The 22,700-nt window shown below is 36.5% G+C and overlaps 1 protein-coding gene across 6 annotated transcripts in view; it reads left to right on the top strand.

The window, feature by feature from the left end:
* Nucleotides 1-22,700, top strand: part of NR2C2 (nuclear receptor subfamily 2 group C member 2) — a 38,787-nt gene that overhangs the window by 7,270 nt on the left and 8,817 nt on the right. For 5 of the 6 annotated variants that reach the window (XM_082289049.1, XM_082289047.1, XM_082289050.1 and 2 more), the window contains 12 exons: nt 4,290-4,400; nt 5,265-5,465; nt 6,675-6,777; nt 7,833-8,012; nt 9,732-9,879; nt 11,518-11,611; nt 12,026-12,159; nt 14,808-14,985; nt 15,254-15,375; nt 15,905-16,044; nt 18,888-19,025; nt 20,569-20,674. In XM_082289049.1, the coding sequence (XP_082145175.1) occupies nt 4,329-4,400; nt 5,265-5,465; nt 6,675-6,777; nt 7,833-8,012; nt 9,732-9,879; nt 11,518-11,611; nt 12,026-12,159; nt 14,808-14,985; nt 15,254-15,375; nt 15,905-16,044; nt 18,888-19,025; nt 20,569-20,674 (1,616 nt within the window). In that variant the 5' untranslated portion in view covers nt 4,290-4,328. Of the gene's footprint in view, nt 1-4,289; nt 4,401-5,264; nt 5,466-6,674; nt 6,778-7,832; nt 8,013-9,731; nt 9,880-11,517; nt 11,612-12,025; nt 12,160-14,807; nt 14,986-15,253; nt 15,376-15,904; nt 16,045-18,887; nt 19,026-20,568; nt 20,675-22,700 lie in introns of those variants that run through there. The other variant, XM_082289051.1, reaches the window with a different exon arrangement.

The raw sequence follows: 22,700 nt of genomic DNA, 5'->3' as shown, positions 1-22,700 counted from the left end.
AAGCATGTTTCGCCATGGAGCTCAAAAAATACTGGGTGTCTTTGTCACATAAAATATTTTCTTGACCCTCTTCAGACATCTCTGATATGCTACATCATAAATAGTTCAGCAATCAGATTTTGGTCTAGATTAAGACAGTGTGCTGGAAAAGGAGAGTGGAAACACTGTTGTTCTGATGGAATAAGTTTTTACTTTGTTTTAAGAATTAATGAAGTGTGACATAAGACCCTTTAATATTTTACTGCTATCATTGGCCACTTGCTCATTTCTGATGATTTTTCAAGGTGGAGCTTTGATGCAAAGTCGTCTCAAACAATATTTGGTTCAAATACAGCTTTTCTCAAGTTCCTGTTAATGGTAAAAGACCCAGACGTAGCATGAGCCTGAGAGGTATCTCACACAAAGTGCACATGGGAGCAAGGAGATGCTGCCGGGTTTAAGCAGTTTGTCAGCCTCTGAACTGAAGACTGTTACCACATGTGGCATAGCTGATGGTATAATAAAAGCATGGGGTGTTATGTGAGACCTGGTCTGAGATTTTCTTTAGCATGCAGGTACGCCAGGTGCAGCTTCTTCCATGACTTTTTATGTGCTATAAAAGATCTTGCACTGGCATCCTATTAGGGCAGTTAAACTAGAGTTCTTCTAGTGGTAAATTCGAATTTGATCTGCCATTCTACAAAGGACCCAAGTGGTCAGGAGAGCTCATTCCAAAGAGAATAATTGAAACTTTTTTTAGATATATCTTACACCTGTGAAAGAAATATAATTGGACATATGTTTTTTGTTAAAGCCTATTATTAATTTAATAGCTGAAGATACTCATTAGGAAAAATATCTATAGAAAAATAAATCTTTCTGATTTGATTTGAGTTCCATTATAAAATGGGAAAAATATTAATAATTTAAACAGAAGAAACCAAATTTAATTTTGCCAGCCTTCAAAAGCACTTAATTGCCAAATACTTGGTTTTAGTTTAATGACAAAAAAGGTAGATACATATGTGTTTAAGCGTATTTTTATATTGCTTGAGCTTTGTGCAGATCTTCTATGTCACTTAAGGCAAATCATTATTAATTTCTATAAACTTCAGCATATGACATTATTGCTAGTGATACTTACTGGTTTGAGAGCCCAAGCAACTGTAGTTTAGATACAAATAATTCTTCTACACTAGATCACAGTTAGTCAGCCGAACATTTACACTGCACCCCTTCTGTAAATACACTCTTGTAGATAATTATGTATAGATACTATTTTTAGAGAGATGTACAATAGATGATTGTGTTTTCTGTCAAGTAAATTGCCTAATTTCAATAGTGAGCACATTTCTGTGCTAAGGAGTCATTGAAATTAGATTAAAATACTAATGCTCCTTAGACACCTACATTATTCATTTGCTGCAGAAGCTTTTGTAGTGAAAATCCACTGGATTTTGCTGTTTATTGTTGTTAATAGGTTTATTGTTGTTTAGAAGTTTACTGTTGTAAAACCTGTCAAGTACATGGTCACTTTCTCAAAACTTCATGTACTGTAACTTTTAACAAATTTAACTTTTGAAGAACTTAAAAATATCTTCTGTTTTCATCCATTTGCCAGCTTTCACTGCAGCCTGATAAGAATGTTTTTTTGTGGAATGAACTTTTAAGGCTAAAGATGCTCTACAGGGAATCTGATGGATTTTCCTTTCAACTTTGCTAGTTCGAAATTAATTATCTCGAGTGTGTTCACATGGCACACACAGGACCAGGGGATCAGGCCCAGCCAGCATGGGTTTAGGAAAGGCAGGTCCTGCCTGACCAACCTGATCTCATTTTATGATGAGGTGACCCACCTAGTGGATGAAGGAAAGGCTGTGGATGTGACCACCTGTGTTTCAGCAAAGCCTTTGATACTGTCTCCCAGCATTCTCCCAGAGAGGCTGCAAGCCCGTGACTTGGACAGGTGCATCTTTGCTGGGTTAAGAACTGGGGCCAGAGAGTGGTGGGGAATGGTGCCACATGCAGTATTCAGTCACTAGTGGGGTTCTTCAGGGCTCAGTTTTGGGCCCAGTTCTGTTTCATATCTTTATGGATGACCTGGATGAGAGGATTGAGGCCAAGGCCAATAGTGTGAGGTTCAACAAGGCCATGGGCTGGGTCCTGCTGTTACCACAACCCCACACAGCACTCCAGGCTTTGGGCAGGGTGGCTGGAAAGCCGCTCAATGGGAAAGAGTCTGCAGGTGCTGGTTGAAAGTGGCTGAGTGTGAGCTGGGTGTGCCCAGGTCACACAAGAAGGCCAATGGCATCCTGGCTTGGATCAAGAACAGCATGGCCAGCAGGACCAGGGTAGTGATTATCGCTCATTACTGGCCACTGGTGAGGCCACACCTCAAATCTTGGGGTCAGTTCTGGGCCCCTCACTGCAAGAAAGGCATTGAGGGGCTGGAGCATGTCCAGAAAAGAGCAAAGGAGCTGGAAAATGATCTGGAGAGTCAGTCATTGAGGAGTGACTGAGTGACCTGGGTTTGTTTGGCCTGGAGAAGAGGCTCAGGGGGGACCTTCTCAATCTCTACAGCTCCCTGACAGGAGGGTGGAGCCAGGTGGGGGACAAAAGGAAATGGCCTCAAATTGTGTCACAGGAGGTTCAGGTTGAACATACTTTGCAAACCCGGAAAAAGACATGGTTGTTTAGTTCGAAAATGTTTAAAGAATTTCCATGCAGGTACCTTATAGCTAGCTGTCTGTCTGTCTTTCTGTCTGTCTTTCTCCGTGAACAACATGGAAGAATAGACTATTCTTTATTTCCAAGCTGCCTGCAGTACATTGTGGTGTAAGGTTTGAAGATGCATCAAAGAAAGGCTAAGGATTCTACAACTAAACAACTGTAAAACAGTTTTAAAAGACCTTCTTGCTCTAATTTAGACCTTTTAAAGGGTGCATAGCTTAGTTAATAATTTGGGGTGGAAGAAGATCATCAATTAAAGTGTCCTCTAAGAGTCTGGATTTTTGGGAGTCTTTTTTCTCACCTAGGTGTATTTTTTTTTGCAGCTGAAAGCTTTGAATAGTCCAATAATTAGAAGACTCCTCTAATTCTACATCTCTCCTGTGTATTTTCCTCATTTAACATGCAACTTCTGTGACCTGTGTATTAAAGATAATTAGAGATTGTATGTTCAATTTAGATTATACTTTTACAGTATATTGGACAACTTATGGTACAGGCAATAGGGGAGTAGAATGGTGTGGCTTCATTAAGTCTAGTGTATTTTAATACCTCTTCCCCAAAGAGACTGTAGTCCATGTTCCTTGCTATCCAAACTGGTTTTTCTTTCTTTATGTCATAAATGAACTTCTCTGTATATTAAACAAAGATTTTTCAAAGCAAGCTAAAATTGACACTACCCTATTGTCCAGCTGTACATAATTCCAAGATTGCTTAAAAGAGGATTTAATAAAAACAACTTGTGACCATCCTGGTTTTGGACGTGTTGCTGTAGATAACAGGTTCACAGTATGGTTTGGGTTGGATGAGACCTTCAAGAATGTCTAGCCCAACTCCCTGCCATGGGCAGGGACACCTTCCACTATCCCAGGGTGTTCCAAGCCCTATCAAACATGGCCTTGGACACTTCCAGGGATCCAGGGGCAGCCACAGTTTCTCTGGGCAACCTCTGCCAGGGCCTCAGCACCCTCACAGGGAAAAATTTCTTCCCAATAGCCAATCTATATGTTATCTTGCATGTTTAATTCAACATTTTAACATTTTTGCTCTGAAAACAGCTTTGTGAGGGCTGTTTTTCAAGCTTTTTCTGGGTATCCAGAACTAGATTTGCATTATAGCTTGGTACTCTAGAATGATATGGAATAGAACAAGAAACAGTAGTATTCAGAAGTAGTGCCAAAGTTAATCTCTGTCATTCAAAAGTACTTAAAAATTACTAAAAGGGGAACTACTTAACATTTTACATTATTTATATATGATGTATTTAATTTTTACAGAAGCAAAAAATGAGACATGTATAATCAAAAGTTGAAAAAAGTATTTCTGCATTTCAGTAAGCTAAAGGATCATACAGAGTGGTGGTGGTAGTGGTGGTTTGGTTTTGTCAGGTTCACTCCATTTCCAGAAAAAGAAAAGATTCTGATAATTCATTGAAAGCAGATCCAAGTTGGTTTAATGACTGTAACCTTTCCAGTAAATATAGATTCTATACTGTAGGGCTATCTGATCTTTTTTAAATATAGGTATTTTTTAAAGTGTTCAATACCTTAAGAGTGAATTAAAATTCTGTGTGTTATTTGCAGGTGCCGACTGTTCAGACTTCGCTATCTGAATCACCAGTGATGACCAGCCCTTCCCAGCGTATCCAGATCATTTCCACAGACTCCTCTGTAGCCTCACCACAACGCATTCAGGTAAAAATCCATTAATTAACCAACTATCACATCTTCTCTTTTTTTCTCCTCCTCCCACTTAGCTTTATACAAAAGCATGCTAAAGACTATGGAATACTTCCTTTAAGTTTCGTGAGAACAGATCATTTTTAGTGAAAACCAAAATTCTTTCTCCCTCAGCATTTATTTGTGCTGACTAAATGGCTGTATATAATAGTTACATTGATGGTGTAGCCACTCAGGAGTATTTACAGGAGTTAAACCTAGTCTACGCAAGCAAATCTCCTGAGCCCTTGCCACAGCAAAGGGTCAGACATTATCAACAGAACATCTGAGGTCACCTCCAGGTACATTCTTCCTCCCACTTATTTAGGAGCCAGTAGGAGATTGACCTATTCAGCATAAAATTGGCCTTCGGGAAGGCTGCACAGTGGCTCTTTGTTAACAGTAGATAATAAAAAGATGTCATTGATGTACCAGAATGTATGCAGTGGCAAATTATATAGGACTTACAAAATTTTAATGAAATACTTGTGCATATTGATATGGTTACTCTACCAGGCAAAATAGAGATCATGCTACCAGACAACTGTGTCAGAAACAGAAACCTTCCATCATAAGAGAATCTTGAGAATCAGAGGGTGAAACAATAAGGCTGCCTGATTCCATCTTTTGTTGATAACTTTAGGGAGTAACATCTTACATAAAATGCGTAGGGAAAAAATGCATAGGTAAATGTTAACTGGAGAAAATCTCCTTAGTGACATTTATAAGAAAAAATTGGCCAGAGCTTCATAATTTTTCACTGATATAATTCTGAGACGGAAAGAAAGGTTTTAAAACATAAAATTTACTGTGGTCATTAATTTCTTCAATGTTTTGCAGATTGTGACAGATCAGCAAACAGGTCAGAAAATTCAAATAGTGACAGCAGTGGATTCAGCTGTGTCTCCAAAGCAACAGTTCATTTTAGCTAGTCCAGATGGAACTGGTGCAGGAAAGGTGATCTTGGCAGCACCTGAGACATCTAATGCCAAACAGCTTATCTTTGCCACCACAGACAACATTGTGCCGGGCAGAATTCAGGTAAATACACTAATTTAGATAAACCATGAAATTTTGGTTTTAATTTTTTTTTTTGTTTCTGAATTAAGTCTAAATCACTGTAAGACCAATTGCAGTAGTTTTCTCATGACATGGATCAGACATACTAATTTTAGGCTTCATTGTTCAATCATAAATCTTTCAGTCTTCACGTTCCTCATGTAGTCCATTGCACTCATCATCCCTCATTGTGTGTTCTCATTCAAGTTCCAAAGACATAAGTGAGTACTTAAGATAGGGCTTGTGAGAAGTGCCTGGATTTCTCAGTCTGCTCAAGATTCACAGATACACAGAGATAAAACTCAACTGAGCAAATTTACATGAGTTCATACTTTACATTCAATATCAAGACATTGCAGTAAAGCCATTTAGATCAGAAGCTGTCCTCTGGTATGTTTTTTTGTGGTCTTGAGCATAATCTACACCAACAGGGGCTTTGCAAAGCCAATGATGTAAACAATAATCTACCCCTAGTGAAATTTGAGATTTCTTCCTAGCAGTCTTAAAAAAAAAGAATGAAACAAAAGAAAAAGTGCCTGGTCCCTCTTGTTACTGTTACAATGGAGAATATTTTAAAGGAAGAAGAGTCATTTTTACATAAATATTTTTAAAATTGTAATAACAGTCTTTTAAAATTCATTTTTCCATGCTAAATAGGATATCTGACATTACAGAGGGGTGGGGGTTTTAATTTTTTTCTTGGTTAAATGGAATGTTCAGAACAAAAGTTTTGGAATCCAAGGCCTTTGGAAGCTAAACTGTTTCTATGATAGATTTCAGCTCCAGGCAATCCCCTCTGGTAGTAGCTAGAGAAGAGGTAGATGGGAACAGCATCTGAAAACCAACTGTCTTTAGCTAAAATATAGCAGCTGTTTGAGAGTATTTGCAAGAAGGGAAAAATACTGTTGATTGCACAAGTGATGATACATTTGTGCTGAACAAAGCTAGCAGTTTTATTTGTAATTTGTTTTGATATGACTGTTTCAAAAGTCTCGGTTGAGAGTAAGAACTATTGAGAGTAAGAACTCTCATTAAATTGCATTTTGTACTACTTAATTTGATTTCATGTCATACTTACTCATAAATTCAGTCCCCTCTTCTTAGCTGATACACCAATCTTGTTCTGTAGGCAAAGCTCCTTACCTTCATGTCTGGCTAATTACATCTTTTTGTTCTGGAATTTTGCTTTAGATAGTGACAGACTCTGCTTCAGTGGAACGTCTGCTAGGAAAAACTGATGTTCAGCGGCCGCAGGTAGTAGAATATTGTGTAGTCTGTGGTGATAAAGCATCAGGTAAGGAAGCATACAAAGTGGTATTGAAGAAACTTGCTTAAAAGGATGACTGGGATGAAGAGATGATTCTTCATGTGCTTTAACTGATTTTAGCTATGCTGATGGCAAAAGCAGTTGGGTTTTTAAATGGAAAAATATACAAAATATATATTTTGTGTATCTATACACTAAAAATAGCCAAACTCTGCTTGGAAGAATATTGGGTTTTTTCCTTGAACTGAAGCATATGATAAATTGGCTGAAAGATAAAATAATGATTAAATAGCTCCTGGTAATGGAAAAAGACTACTTGAAGCATGTAGTCAAATTCCCCACAGTGATGGGCAACCATGAAATAAACATGTCACCTAAAAAAGTCTAACTACTCCATGAAAATGCTTCTTAGTGCTCTCTAACAAACTTAACACTTCCTGGTAGATTTTGTTCTACTACTATCACAAAACAAGGCAAGTAGAGATCACGTGAATCCTCAGTGTTTCAGATCCATGCACTAACAATGAGTCTCAAGATAAAATTTCTGTATTAGTCAAGGGAGTGTACTGTGCTTTCATGCTAGAGAGAAGACACCCTTCTGTCTCTTTTTCTCACTTTCTTTTACTTCTTTAAGTGTTTATGTAATAAAAAACAGTACCATGATTGATATAGACAGGAAATTTAAATGAAGATTGCATTTTAAATTTTGTTGTAAAATTACTTGTTTTCTGAAATTACTTGAGCTTTTAGCCAGTACATTCTCTAAATGTATCCTATCGTCTGTAACAGCAGAGAGAATTATGTCTGTACTTATGCAGAATGGGAGCTACCCCTTCATCGACTGCACATTCAAACATAGGCTTAGCCTTCCTCTCTTCTCTCCACTCTCTCACCAAAACCCCTGACAGTAGGTAAACCAGAAATATCTTGTGAGACTGTAATAATGCTTTCATGGTCCAAAATGTTGGTACAAATACAAAACAAATTTAAAGGTTGACTTAGTGTTTTACTTGCTTAAAATAAATATTTCTATGCTAAAATATAAGTAATTTCCACCTGGTAACAATATATATGTTTCCTAGGTCGTCACTATGGTGCTGTCAGTTGTGAGGGATGCAAAGGTTTCTTTAAAAGGAGTGTAAGGAAGAATTTGACCTACAGTTGTCGTAGCAACCAGGACTGTATCATCAATAAACACCATCGGAATCGATGCCAGTTTTGTAGGCTTAAGAAATGTCTAGAGATGGGCATGAAAATGGAATGTGAGTGTTAAGTACTCAATGTGATACTGTGCCTACTGAATAACAAATATGTGGACTACTACTTTCTAGTGTGTTCTCTCTGTTTTGGTATATGTTGCTCACAGGAAACAGAGCTTTTTGGCAGTGTCTAGTGCACCTTTCTTTCATCACCATTTTATGTCTGAGGTGCAGTAGTGGTTTGTTTTGAACCATGTCTCCAAGTACTGTTGTCTTTGAGGAGCCCAGTTACAGCCTCAATTAGAATGCATGTTAGAAACACATTGTATGTTTATAATACAAAATATTTGGACACGGATCGACACGAATCTGCATCTGATATTCTGGTTTGAGAATCTGCTTTCCTACCGGATTATTTTTGTGGCTTTTTCAACCAGTGATGGAAGTGGTTAGTCTTTTTTCTCCCCTTCTAAAATTTTTATGTTAATTTGGTTATTTGTGAGCTTTAACTGTCATGTTTTAAAATATGCTTTCATGTTTGTATGCAGTACTTCATACATTTCCAGTGCTAGCAGCCAAACACTTGTTTCAATTTATTTTTGTTTTCAGTTTGTATTACCTGTTCTTAAATTTAGCACTTTGTGAAACTGTTATGAGGTTGTTTTGTGATCTGATCTAAGCGGGAAAATTCCAACCACTGAGTTCAAGGGAGGCAGAACTTTAGGCTGTAAATAGGGAGGTAATTGTTGTATCACTCTGAAACTCCAGACCTGTTGTGATGATTCTGGTGCTTTGCACACAATGTGCTGAATATAAGACAAGACGTTTGTACAAGAAAAACTGCTGGAGTTCCAGAAAGTAAACCTTTCTTAGCCCAGTACGATTAGGGTATATGTTTATTGACTTTACTGACTTTGGGTCAGGTTTCTGATTAATAATTACGTATCCATCACACCAACAAATTTGATATACCAGCTTTTAAGCCCTTGTATTTTGCTAATAGGAACAATATTAGCAAAAATAAAATCAGGAACTAAGTAACTCTTGCTGGTTTTGAAGATAACTTTCTGTAATATGTTTAATAATAGTGTTTTAATATTATAAGGATACACTTTTCACTTTCTTTAAAAGTTACAAAGTAACTGCTTCTTACTATTTTTATTAAACAATTTGCTACACTAGTTTGGCACTTCAGAGACTGAATTTAGTTTGTTTCAATTCTCAAGTATAAACATTAGAGATAATGAAAGGGTTAGTTTTGGAACACTCTTCCTTGACTGGGTGCAATTAATGGATGTGAGTGAAGTGTATGTCATGCAGAGAGTATCCTCTCAAGGAATTAACCTGCATCTCTCAGGTTAGAGATGCCTCTCTTGACTTTTTCAGGGCTCCTTCTGGGTTTGCATTGTTTTGTGTCATCCAGAGTAGGAATGTGCCTAACATTTAGATATAACTGTGCTTCTAAAAAAAAAAACCCAACAAATTGAAAACACAACTGCAGAACCTTCCATCTTATAAAATGCCAAAAAAAAAAGGAGCAATATTTGATTCCAGTTCAGCAAAACTTGAAGCAAAAGATCAATCTGTGGCTTTCTTAGTTAAAAGTATATATAAAAATATGCATAACTCACAGATATAGTAACATCAGAGCCTGTGTTTCTTCACTCTTGGTATTAAATTTCCAGTTTTGCATTGAGCTGGTAACTGCAGGAATTTTACCTACTTTTTGTATTTTTTGTTTGAATTATTTTATTAAATCTGAATGTTTCTATCTTTATGTAGCGGTTCAAAGTGAAAGAAAGCCTTTTGATGTGCAGCGTGAAAAACCAACCAACTGTGCGGCTTCTACTGAAAAGATCTATATAAGAAAAGATCTTCGAAGCCCTCTAATAGCAACTCCAACATTTGTGGCAGATAAAGATGGGACACGGTGAGTACCTCAGTTCCAAGCATCTTCTTTCACGTTATTTGTGCATATTACTTTGCAGTCACACCTTTCTCTCCTCTACTCTCAGAGGGAACAGAAAAGAACTCTTATGCACACATCATCTGTTTCCATTACCAAGGCCAATGCAGGTTCTGCTTCTCACATAAGTTTTCATGTCTGAGTACAGGTATGTGGTTTTCAGTTCAGAGCTGGCTCTTGTAGAGCCAGGTCAGAGCAGAGGCAGAGCAAGTGAATGATATTCAAGCAGAAAGCATGTAGGCTAATGCTGATGCATAAAACTAATGTATTCAGGGTTAGCACTTCTCTGAAATCAAATCTGCAGATGGCAGACCCGGGCTTCCTTCTCCTAAAGACAGTAGTTAAGGAGACTCAGTGACTGCTGATCCAGATCCCGAGAGACTGATTTCAACAACAGCAGAACAGCAGCTTCCTTTTACTATATGGAATATACTCCAAGATGGTTCCTGCACTCTCAGATGTTTTTCATAAGTAGTGGGTGTGGAAAGGCACATCATTACAAAGGCAAGATTTGGTTTTTTCTGAATAGAATAAAAAAGAAGTCTAGGTTAAATACAACATTTTTTAAACTGTAGTTTATGAATGGTTGTGAACCACCTAAAAAACGGGATTTTTTTATTCAGTCTTCATATAGGTGTGTGTGTGTGCATGTGTTTAATTTTTTTATATACATAATTTTGTTGAACAGATTACACTGCACTTAGGAAGTCTGGGCTAACAGGTTTCTTGGAGAATTGTTTTTAAGTGTTCTCATTTGAAAGAAGTATAGACACATTTGCTTCTTAGAAATTTCCTTGAGCTACAGATCCATTACAGACCTATAAACAATACTGTAGTCATTAAGTACCACTGTTATTTATGTAGGATTCAGATTTGCATAATGCGTGATAATTTGCTGCCTGTGCTTGTTCACAATGATAGCTGTTAGTGTCAGACCCCTTACACTGTAATGTCCTGCAGCCTGCACCTGTGTTATGTGCATTGGTATTGTGTTATGGATACTTGGAGCATCACATAAGTAGCAAATAAACTTGCTGACTGCAAAGACTTTCCACTGTCTCCATAAATTAGATACAGCAGAGGGAAAGGATGTTTGGTCAAAAAGCAGCAGAAGTAAAGGCAGCAGAGATTTTATGCAGGCCTTGATTACATGACTGTTTCTGACTATATTTTGGAATGTAAAAATATTTTTGACTTTTTTTCAGTGCTGTCCGTTGTCTAGCTTGGAATGCAGAGTTATGCCTTCCTCTCAAGTCCAGTGTAAAACTAGAGCTACTAGGTGACTTCTGAGAGCATGAGAAGACAACAACTTTCCTTAAAGCAGACTAAGCCAGAACAAAAAGCAAATGAGAGGATATGCATTTGAGCAGTTGTCATTGTTTTGCACAGGAAATCAAAAGATATTCCAGTCTTTCTGTCTTTCAAGCTACTTTTTGGAAACTGTTTCAGAAAGACTTAAGTCCTGATGAATAAACTGTAAGCTTCACTAAATTATTTATTTAAAACCTAGCAATTCCTTTTACGCTGCCATAGGTTGTTAAACATTTGTCTGATTAACGTAAAATACTATTGACTGTCAGATGCCTTCTGCTTTTTGAACAGGTCAGCTGGTCTTCTTGATCCAGGAATGCTCGTGAATATTCAGCAGCCTTTGATCAGAGATGATGGTACAGTCCTCCTAGCTGCTGACTCCAAGGTATTACTGTCTCACTTTAGTTCTGAGCATATCTATTTATTCGTTCAGATTACTTTATCTATTGTACATAGTCTCAAATAGTTGTTCTTGAGAAGATAAGGTTGTGATAAGTGTGAAGAACCATACGATTGGAGGTAATAAATTGATCAACAGAATCATGGCTTCTTTTGGCAAGCATATTTCTGCAAAAGGTCAGCCACAGATAGTTCTCCATATGATGTCTCATCTGGGACTAGGATGGATAATTAGCATAGGATTTAAAGATAATTGAGAGCCACTGTTCTTCCTGTATGCATTCAGGAGGAAGGAAAAGACACATAAGGGAAAAAGAACAAAAATATTAAAGGTGGGAGAAAATTATATATCATATATTAATTATAATTTTGAATTACTAATATAGTTTTTCCTTTTTAGGCTGAAACAAGCCAGGGTGCCTTAGGAACACTAGCAAATGTTGTGACATCTCTTGCTAATCTCAGTGAGTCACTAAATAATGGAGATACTTCTGAAGTTCAACAAGAAGAGCAATCTGCAAGTGAGATTACACGGTATGCAGTTATATTTACACCTTATTTAGCAATTTGTGTTCTATGTGGTGTGTCCTTACACTCATTCATTAAAGGAATTTGGCACTGTAACACCAGACACAGTACAGATTGCCAGATTGCCCCTACTTTGAAACACAAAACCAATTATTTAGAAATCAGATTTGGCTCTTACCCTCTTGTGAAGAACTGTGTCCAGTGTTATAAATACAGTGTTCTGAAGCTAGACCAGATTTGATTCTCAGAAAAATAATAAATTACTAGTGTGTGACCTTGAAAGACTCTGAGAATAGCAACATGTCAGTGCCATTTTATTTCATAAGTGTGTTTTATGTATGCGTCTCCTGTGAAACGCTTGTGCCCTTAGCCCTGCTCTTTAGGGGTCTGTATTACTGCAGATTTATTTTTGGGATTGTTCTGCCATAAAATCTCCTGGTTATGTAGGTTTCGAAAGAGTTTGAAGTCTTTCTTTTCTTTATTAATGAAAAATATGTGAAAAAGGAGCATGGAATATTAAAATTTCCAGCACAGCTTGGGATTTGCAAGGCTGGGGTTTTTTTTGTTGGATTTTTTTGTGTGTGTGTGTTTTTACCGGGGGAGCCAGGTAGGTTGAATTTAGCAGGATAGGTTAATAAGATAAAATACTTGGGACCCAAAACTGTCCACTGTTTCTCAAAAAGAAGATTTTTAGAAGGAGCTTAACTGTCATGGTTTAGGAATGGTATTATCCAAGTTAATGTTCCCACTTAAACTATGCTGCCACTTGCTCCCTCCTCTGTCTCCAGCTGGAGGCATAAAAGACAAAGATTATGGGTTGAAATAAGAACAATTTACTGGAAACAGCAATGAGACAGCAAACAAACAGTAACAGCAAAATGGAACAGTAATAGCAACAATATTAATAACAAGAGGTATAAGACAAAGAAACGATTTACATGGAAAAGCCCCCAACAATAAACAAATACCAGACCCTTCTGTCCACTACACCAAGTGGAAGAAACCTCTTGTCCTCTGAAGAGAGAGAGAGAGAGAGAGTCCCTTTCCTGCCCCTCCCCTCCCCTTGTGGTTGATAGTATAGAATAACCTCTGGACCCCAGCCATGTCCCCTCCTGGCTACTGCAAAAAAATAACCCTGTCCTGGCTGGAAAAAGGACATTAATTAAAACTCTTAAGTCTTTCATTTAAACTCTTCAAGTGAAGTGAATTAATATTTGAAAATACTTGACACTGCAATGTCAATTTATGTCAACTTCATACTCTTTATTTAAAGCAGAAAAAAATTTACAAAAAACCCTCCACCAAAAATCCATTTTGACAAAAAAAGCATCAAAGCAGCACTATACCATAATACTGTTCCACTGGTATGAAATTGGAACACAAAATTCTTCTTTACATCTAAGCTCTGTTATCCTAAGAGAATTTACACTGATTTATTTGGGTAATGTTCCAGCAACAGCTTGAGTATAAAGGAGACCAGGAACCACTCTCTCTTGTGTCTTACTGTCATAAGGCTTTTAAGGCTCTGTCTGTACTGGGAGATCAGGAGTGCTTGGCCATATTTCATCTTAAGGGAAAGGAAATTCAGACGTATTGTCTAGAAGAAAACCACACTGTTCTCCAGTGTTCCAAAAAATTGGAGATCAAGGATGGGGACAAAGACAGGGTCTTTGTTCTTCAGAGTATATCTGGCCTCTGGTAATCCCCTCCTAACATGTGAGAAGGGGGGATAGTGAATGGTATGTGTAAGAGGACTGTTGTGGTTTAAGTCCAGCGGACAACTCAGCCTCCCACAGCCGCTCCCGCACTCCCCCCACCAGTGGGACTGTGGATAGAATCAGAAGGGTCAAAGTGAGAAAACTCACAGGTTGAGATAAAGACAGTTTAATAGGTGAAGCAAAAGCCACACACACAAGCAAAGTAAAGGAATTCATTCCCTACCTTCCATGGGAAGTCAGGTGTTCAGCCACCTCCGGGACAGCAGGGCTCCAGCACGTGTAACTCTTACTTCCAAAGATGAGTGCCACCACTTTAAACATCCCCCCACTTCCTCTTTCTTCCCCTTTCTTTATATACTGAGTGTCATGTCACAGGGTATGGAATATCCCTTGGATCAGTTGGGGTCAGCTGTCCTGGATGTGTCACCTCCCAACTTCTTGTGCACCCCCAGCTTCCTCACTGCAGGGAGGACAAGAAGCAGAAAAGGCCTTTACACTGTGCAACCACTGCTCTGCATAACAAAAACATCTCTATATTATCAATATTATTTTCAGAACAAATCCAAAATCCAGCCCCATACTAGCTACAGTGAAGAAAATTAACTAACCCAGCCAAAACCAGCACAGCACAAGACCCCTTTACTAGTACAAATACTAGGATAAAACTATCAGAGCAGGATTTACAGTAGTAAATCCTTTCCTTACAGGGCAGATCTTTTACCAGCAATATGTGGGCACATCTATTCCTTTTATTAATGCCCAAAGAGTACAGAGGGATGTAATGTAATGAATGTAATGTTACTGTAATGAAAAGCCTGACCTTGTGTCAGCCTAAAGAGTTCTTGCGTAGGTTTTATAGCATTTCATTTGAGCAATATGATTTTTTTAAGGTCTGAGGAAGCACTCTTTCATTGTTTACTTATTTATTATTTTTAGGGCATTTGATACTTTGGCTAAAGCACTTAATACCACAGATGGTACAACAGCTCATAACTTGGCAGATGGGATGGATCCTACAGGAGGAGGGAATATTCATGTAATCAGTAGAGATCAGTCAACACCAATTATTGAAGTGGAAGGACCCCTACTTACAGATACACATGTCACATTTAAGGTACGTGCTTCTTTAAATGTCTTATTAAACAAACTAATGCTTAAGATGTATGAACTCCTACATAATTTCTGGTCTTGTATTCCCAATTAGCATTCTTTGCCAGTAGTAATGAGTTATTTAGTACAGTTTTACTTTGACAGCTTCTTGTCATACTGTTGATTGTGGACTATAAGAGTAGTTTGATTGTTTTTGCCAGTTATGCCATTGATGATAAAAACTGGTTTATGTCTGAACTATATGTATTGTACTGTACTTTTATTTTTTGCAGCTGACAATGCCCAGTCCGATGCCAGAGTACCTTAATGTACACTACATCTGTGAGTCAGCATCACGACTCCTTTTCCTCTCTATGCACTGGGCTAGGTCCATACCTGCATTTCAAGCTCTTGGGTAAATGGACATACTCTGTTTGAATTGTTTGCCTTTGAATGAATTAAACACTGATCTGAACACTTCCCAGCTATTTTGAACTTTTTAGTTATGATATTATTTAATTTTTAATGAACTATTTAAAATGTGTGAAGACTATGCAATATTCTCTGTTTTGAAGAATAAAATAGAAGATGGCAGAGGGGAGGATAACTACAATATCTGATATTACTGTGGTTACAGAAACTAAAGCCAAATCAAAAGCAAGCATTAATTTGTAGAAATTAAATACTTGATTATTATATCTTACTAAAGAATTGATGAACACCATTTCACAGATAACCTGATACAGTTTCCCGTAGTCTGTCTATCATTTCATTTTGCTTCTTGAAATATTTGTAATATGCTAATATCTGCCTTTTACTAAAATGTTTTGCAATTAATAAGGATTAATCCTTATTATTAATTGTTATAAATAACATAATTTTACATAGGGTAATACCAACCTGATATGCAAACTAGCTAGCATTTGATTTTCTGCTGTTTATAGGCAAGACTGTAACACAAGCCTTGTGCGTGCCTGCTGGAATGAACTGTTCACCTTAGGCCTGGCACAGTGTGCACAGGTGATGAGTCTGTCTACGATCCTGGGAGCTATTGTCAACCATCTCCAGAACAGCATACAAGAAGGTATGTTGTCAGTCCTGCTAACAATACAGGGATGTTTGTATTACATTGCTCATGAGGTGTTTCCCCATCAGTGGCAGAATTGTTCACCAGGATCCAGGCGAAGGTGAAGCTTTCTCTTGCATGATTATGTTTCCCCTGGTGATCTACAATTTTGTTGCACTGACCTCACAGAGATATCTGTGGGATAGAAGTGTCCATAAAGGAAATGGGGTCTTCTATGCCTAACTGACATTATAGAGAAAGACAATACATCCTAAAATATGCCTTGGATGTGCTCAGAGAGTTTTCTTCCCATCCAGATATATGTTTTTTTCCTCTTAGAATAATGATGTCCTCTTCCAAACCACACCAGACTTTTTCCTTCCAGAACCTTCCTTCTCCTCTTTGCAGTGGAAAAACACAGCATTTGTCAATTATCACAACAAGCATATTTTTGCAAGTATAATGGTTTTGGATACTACTGTAATGCAGTAATGATTAATGTATTCTGAAGTGCCCTTGAAGCATTAAGCAACCTATTTTCTTGACATTCTTAACAAGATTTATGTAATTTTATTTTTTAATCCAATGTTGGTCTGTTGATAAGGATGATGATCTCTAGATGGATGAAAATCTGTTATACTTGCTTTTTTTTCCATTCTTTAAGGATGCTTCCAGTCAATAGGATTGATTAGCATGAAAATAATATTAATTTTTAAAAGGAGGAAAAAGCAATACTAGCAGCTTTAAACTCTGCAAATACAGTATATTACATGAAAACCACCTTAAATTTAAATGTGCATTAAAAGCAGTTATAGAATACTATTTGGTACCAATTTTTAAATCATTTTTTGGGCTGTCATTATTGTGCATACAGCAAAAATTAGCAAACAGGTTTTTACTGAGACGTATTTTTCTAGATCTGAAGGATATTAAATGTTTTTTCCAGTTATCCACTTTGTACATTTTATAGTTCTACAATCAAGTTTTAATCTACTTTATTAGCTTCATCATGATAAAGTAAATTAGATGGAAATTTGATTCTTAAATGGATAGTATGCTTTAATTGCTTTCATAATAAATACAGGGTTTTTTCTTGCTTTGGTTTTGGGTTTTTGTTTTTTGGTTGGTCTTGGCTTGTTGTTTTGTCATTTAAGAGAGCCTGGAGAGCCCCAAAATACAACAAAGTGCTGCTCTTTTCCTGCACAGAGAGGCAAAAGTTGAAAAGATCAGTAGGGAAACCTGCACACTGGATGTTCTATGCAGAGTTAGGCTTTTACTTTTTATCTGTTTCAGAATACACAGAGCTGTCTATTCCACCTCCATTCCAGGCAGTGAGTTTGGGGAGGAGTAATTGGTGGGGCTATTATAGCCTTAAGCTGGTTCCACTTACGTTCTCATGCATCAAAATTGTAAAAAAGAATTTTTTTCTATAACTTGTACTTGTGGTCATGCTGCATTAGCTGAGACCAGCCAAGAAAAGAGGACCGTTGGTGTTATTTATCTATTCTGCAAAGTTATCGTGTTGTATTGTTTATTATACTTTTAAAATGCAAAACAAAGTGAAGAAATTTCAGAACTTTATCTAGGAACATATTAGTGATGAGGCTGCTTAGAAACTCTGGAATTCAAGTTTGCTCTCCTGAGTTCTTCTAGACCATACTTTCCTACTTAATACAGCAATAAAAACATTACATTATGTCTATCTTCATCCATTTTGAGTAATTAAAAATTTGTATCACAATTAATGATTTAAGAAATGTAGATTATGCTTTCATTCTTATTACAAGACTGCAAAAAATGGTTCTTCCATTCATTCAGTATTTTTATTGCAGTTTCAGAAAATAGATAAAAGAATAATAAACTATGTCAAAGATTCAGTTTGAGGCACATGGGGTCTAAGCAATCCTATGCACTATTAGGTGTATAGACAAAAATAAAATTCAAGTTAAAATGATATGAAATACTAGCATTGGAGACTATGACTGGAATAAAAATTATTCTAATATGTTTTTCAAGGAAAGGCTTTATCTCTTGTGAACTGACTCACTTCTGAAGTTTGATAAAAGTAATTATATATTCAAAGATTTGTCTTAATGTATTCTCTAATGTTTTTATTCCTTGACTAGTTTGTAGATATACAGTCCATTACAAGGATTTCTATTTACCAGAACAGAAATCTATCCCTTCTTAGTTTAGCAGCTAATAGCACTCACTTGTAACATATCTATAAATAAAACATATTTTTAAATTGAAATTTTAAGATAGTTTATGAATCCAATATAAGGAATGTGATCTTTCAAATGTTAGAAGAATCTATGTATGTGTATTTCACTGAATTTACCCTGTCAGACGGGACAAAGACCATTTACCATAGCTAATGAAAAGGTCACTCCTAAAAGTACAGATAGAGGAGAAAGTAGCACTGCTATTACTGTTCTTGCATTCACTTTTGGAAAAGCTAATTCAATAATGTTTGAACTTAAAATTAGGGTTGCATGTTAGCATTTGCTTTGTGCTTCTGTTCATTCCCAGAATCACTATAGCCATTTGTAGAATAATTCACCATAATTTGAGAGTCTCTGCTCAGAGCAGTATATCACTGGAAAAAGTTTGGTGTGGCAGATTATGCTGTGCTGGCAAAATTACACAGAAGAGTAAACACTCTGTTTGCTAGCCCTGGGTCTGACTTAACTTTATAAATCTTCACTTTCATAATAATTCAGGCCATCCCTACACGTTAAGTGGTTTTAAGACAGCAAAAGACTTGAAAATATCACTTGACTTGGTTTATAAAACTTTATTTGTTAATATATTAGAAATGCTTGAGCTCAGATGAAATAGTAAGCAATATCTTTTTGTAGATAAACTTTCTGGAGACAGAATAAAGCAAGTCATGGAACACATCTGGAAACTTCAGGAGTTCTGTAACAGCATGGCCAAGCTTGATATTGATGGATATGAATATGCATACCTTAAAGCTATAGTCCTTTTTAGCCCTGGTAAGGAATTTAGTAACCATATCTTTTTAAATAATAAGCATTAATATGTCAATTTTTTAGCATTTTTTTAATCAGACTAATGTCTTGAGACGAGACTCATCTGTTAAGTTGTAGATTAAATTATTGTTTCATAATGATTATCACAGTATGTGTTTTAAAGTAACTTCAGAGCAACATATCCATGTTATTTACAATTCCAGTATATACATGTTTCCTGTACATCCACCTTAGAAGATTAGATTCTCAAGTTACCTTCAGCTGAGAATCTATGAGTAATAAATTATCTGAAATGTGTACTAGCAATATTAGTGGGGTAAATGGTGAGGAGGATTAGAAGAAATGCATTCTCAGAGTGACAAAAAGAAATTTGCTTCAATTTCAGTATTCTTAATATACTAATAAGAGGAATAGGTGAAATATGAGCAGAAATACCTATTTTATATGAAACTCCCACAAAATCTCAAAAACTGAATGTAAACAGGCTGTCTTCCATTTGTAACCAAAAGAAATTATAGCAGACAACTAAAACATAGTCAAGTGTTTGTGAAATACAAGAATTTACTCAAAGAAGACACTTGAGCTTTTCTGAAATGATTAGGTAAGGACATTAAAGAAATTGGAAGTGGCAGTCTCTTCAGCTAAGGTGGTAAATGTTTCTAGGACATACAAAGGTTAATCTAAAACTGCTGACAGGATGAGGAAAAGGGAAAGTTTTGCTCAGAAATGCATATTATTTATTTTAATTCGAAGGTATTTACAAAATACAAAGTAAAAGGGTATGTTGTTACAGGTGTGTTTGCTTGGGTTTGTTTTTTTTTTTCTTTTTTTTTGCATTGATATTATTTTTCTCTTTGTAATAAACCTTAAGCAGAAGATTCTGGCGTCCTGAACTGTTATTTTGGAATTTTTTTTGTAGATTGTTCCATTAGAGTTAGATTTATTAGGGGTTTAGTTCAAGTTGGAAAAGCAAGAAACTATCCAAACTCAAGGTAGCTCTGTCCTGTTTCAAGGGACAAGCATTTTGGACACAACACTGAAGATATTTTGGCATAGTAAGATAGGTGGTATTTTGTGGGTTTGCTTTTGTTTTGCTCTGATCATGTGGCTGGCTGAGGAGCTGAGCCAGCTGGGATTAAAACATGAGACAGACTTGGGAACATTAAGATATCGATCTATCAAGTAAATAACCCTAGTACTGCTTAGCCTGCCTAGTTAGAACAAATCCCAGAGGCGAACATATTTACATTTAAACAAGCAAAGTTAAAAACAAACTCAGTGTCATTGCCTGGTACATGTGTACAGGCTTAATCTTTGACCACTTTCTTATGGATACACACAACTATAGAGAGAAAAGTGAACAAGCTGTTTCTGAAGCTAGGAGGTAAATGTTCACCTGAGTGGTTTCCTTTGTACAGCTAGCATGTTAAACATCACAATACCAGAGAAATATTTCATTGAAATTAAATGTGAGAGTCTTACAAATAGATTTATTTCACAATGTATAGGGAAACAATCGACATACAGAAATTTTTTGTTTCTTTAGATCACCCTGGTCTGACCAGTTCAACCCAAATAGAAAAATTCCAGGAGAAGGCACAGATGGAATTGCAGGACTATGTACAAAAAACCTATCCAGAAGATACTTATAGGTATTTATTGTCTATAGTACCCAAAGTAATGTTGTGGGCTGTAGCTAACAAAAGTACAAAAATAACATCATTGATGTTTTTGACATCTGGGGTTTGGGGTTTTTTTGACTGTTGATGAGAAAGAACTAGAACCTAATTCATATAAGCAAGCAGGTTTGTTTAAAGATACGTAGAAACAAGAATAGCTGTCTAGCTTCCTCCATGTAAATTAAATTTATTAGTACTTTCTTGGTTTTTGAGGGGTTTTTTTGAGACTTTCATAGTCATGTTTAGAAAAGTAAACAGACTTTTTTTAGAAGTTTGGGGAGTAACTGCTTCAGCTGACTCTAATTCACACTGCTGCTTTTTTCAAGTTATTATTTTAAAGCCTCTTTGCCAACTAAAAGGTGATTATTATCCTTGAAATGTTTTTCAAGTTACATATGCAGAAAAATGTTAAAACTGTCAGTTATCGCCCTTGAAAAAAGCAGGATTACATATAACAGAAAACAGTAACCATCTCTCAAACTTCATTTATAAGAAATTCCCACATCCCACTTATTTTCTCCTTTGGCTTTTTTTTTTTTTTAAATTTCCAAGGACTTCTCTGAAATTATTTAGCTTGATTTTTTCACCTCTCAACTATTCTGTTTGTTACATGCTAGAAACAATTACCATATTTTCTAAGTCTCTGTCAAAACTCAAAATTCATCAACACAATGATTTTCTCCACTGTCAGTGAAATTCTCACCTCTGTTTAGCAAGATATACTAGAACATGTTCTTTTTTACTGTGAAAGGTATCCTCATGTAAAGAAGCAATCCCATACACTTAAGCACTGTCTGACGGTGGGGTAACTAAAAATAAAAGAAGAAAAAATCTGTCTGAAAAGGAGAGCTTCTCCCATCTCTGTTTTCTGCACTGATCTTACAGAGTTAACACTGTGGTGCAGTGAAACTAGGATTCTCTGCCTCAGAAATATCCTCAAATCCCACATTCTTCCATGTACAGTTGAGTCCTTCTGGTTTGATTCGTGAGAGCTGAGTATCTACCATACAACTAAATATAAAATTTGTTCCATATACTTATATATACTTCTCATAATAGTGTCTCAGGGAAGAAAATCAGAGTTACATTCCCCAAGCAGTGTCCTGTATTTTAACTAATAGTGTCTGTATCTCCATGCTCACCCACAGACAAGTTTAGAGAACAAATTGGATTGTTTCTGAGCAACTGAGTGCTGGTACAAATTGAGACAGGAGAGAAGTATTACAATTTTCACAAAAACAACAGCATAGCTTGAATCTTTTTGCCCTAAAGTTTTCAACATACGGTATATTGGCAGAATGGACCTTAGATATTTTCTCCATACCTGTGGTCAGTGCTACCTGAGGTTTGCTATTACATGGTTCTGGTTCAGAAAATTTATTTGGTTTGGCATTTGTGATGTGCATCTGCCATATGAATGACAGCAAAATGCTTTCATCACTGTCCTAAATTTCACATGCGTGGGAAGTCCAGCATTTCAATACAATCACTTCATTATATTGGATATATGTTAACATCCTGGTAAATAAAACACCAGAGCATTTGGCAATATTTATGCTCAACAATACATTCCCCCAAATTCCATCTCTCATTAGATTCTCTTTTTTTCTGTTTATATGCGTCCAGCCCACTTCCCGCTATCTCATTTAGCATGAAGTTGCTAGGCAACTGAGGACTGTGCTGTTTATGGCTGAAATTTTAATTAAGCATTGTACTCTTAAAATTGTGCAAATGTTCGCACTAATCAGTATGGATATTATTAGTCTCAGCATTGTTTGTCCAGAGGGAATTTCAAAAGCAGGCCAAGAGAATTTTGTGTTTGTACATACATGGTCTGTCTACAAAGGGCATTAATATGTCCCTTTCATTGGAAAGCTACTTGGCTTTTCATTTCACTTGCAGGATAGAACAGTAGTGATTCTTTTTTTGGTAGCCAATTAGCTTGAATTGCCTCTTTACTCCTATTCATGAATTATGGTAATAATAAAGGCAGATCCAG

This window comes from Coloeus monedula (genome assembly GCF_965178545.1).
Source record: "Coloeus monedula genome assembly, chromosome: 11".
NCBI lineage: Eukaryota > Metazoa > Chordata > Aves > Passeriformes > Corvidae > Coloeus > Coloeus monedula.
Note: the sequence above shows the minus strand (reverse complement) of the source record. Positions and strands in the feature narration are given on the sequence as shown.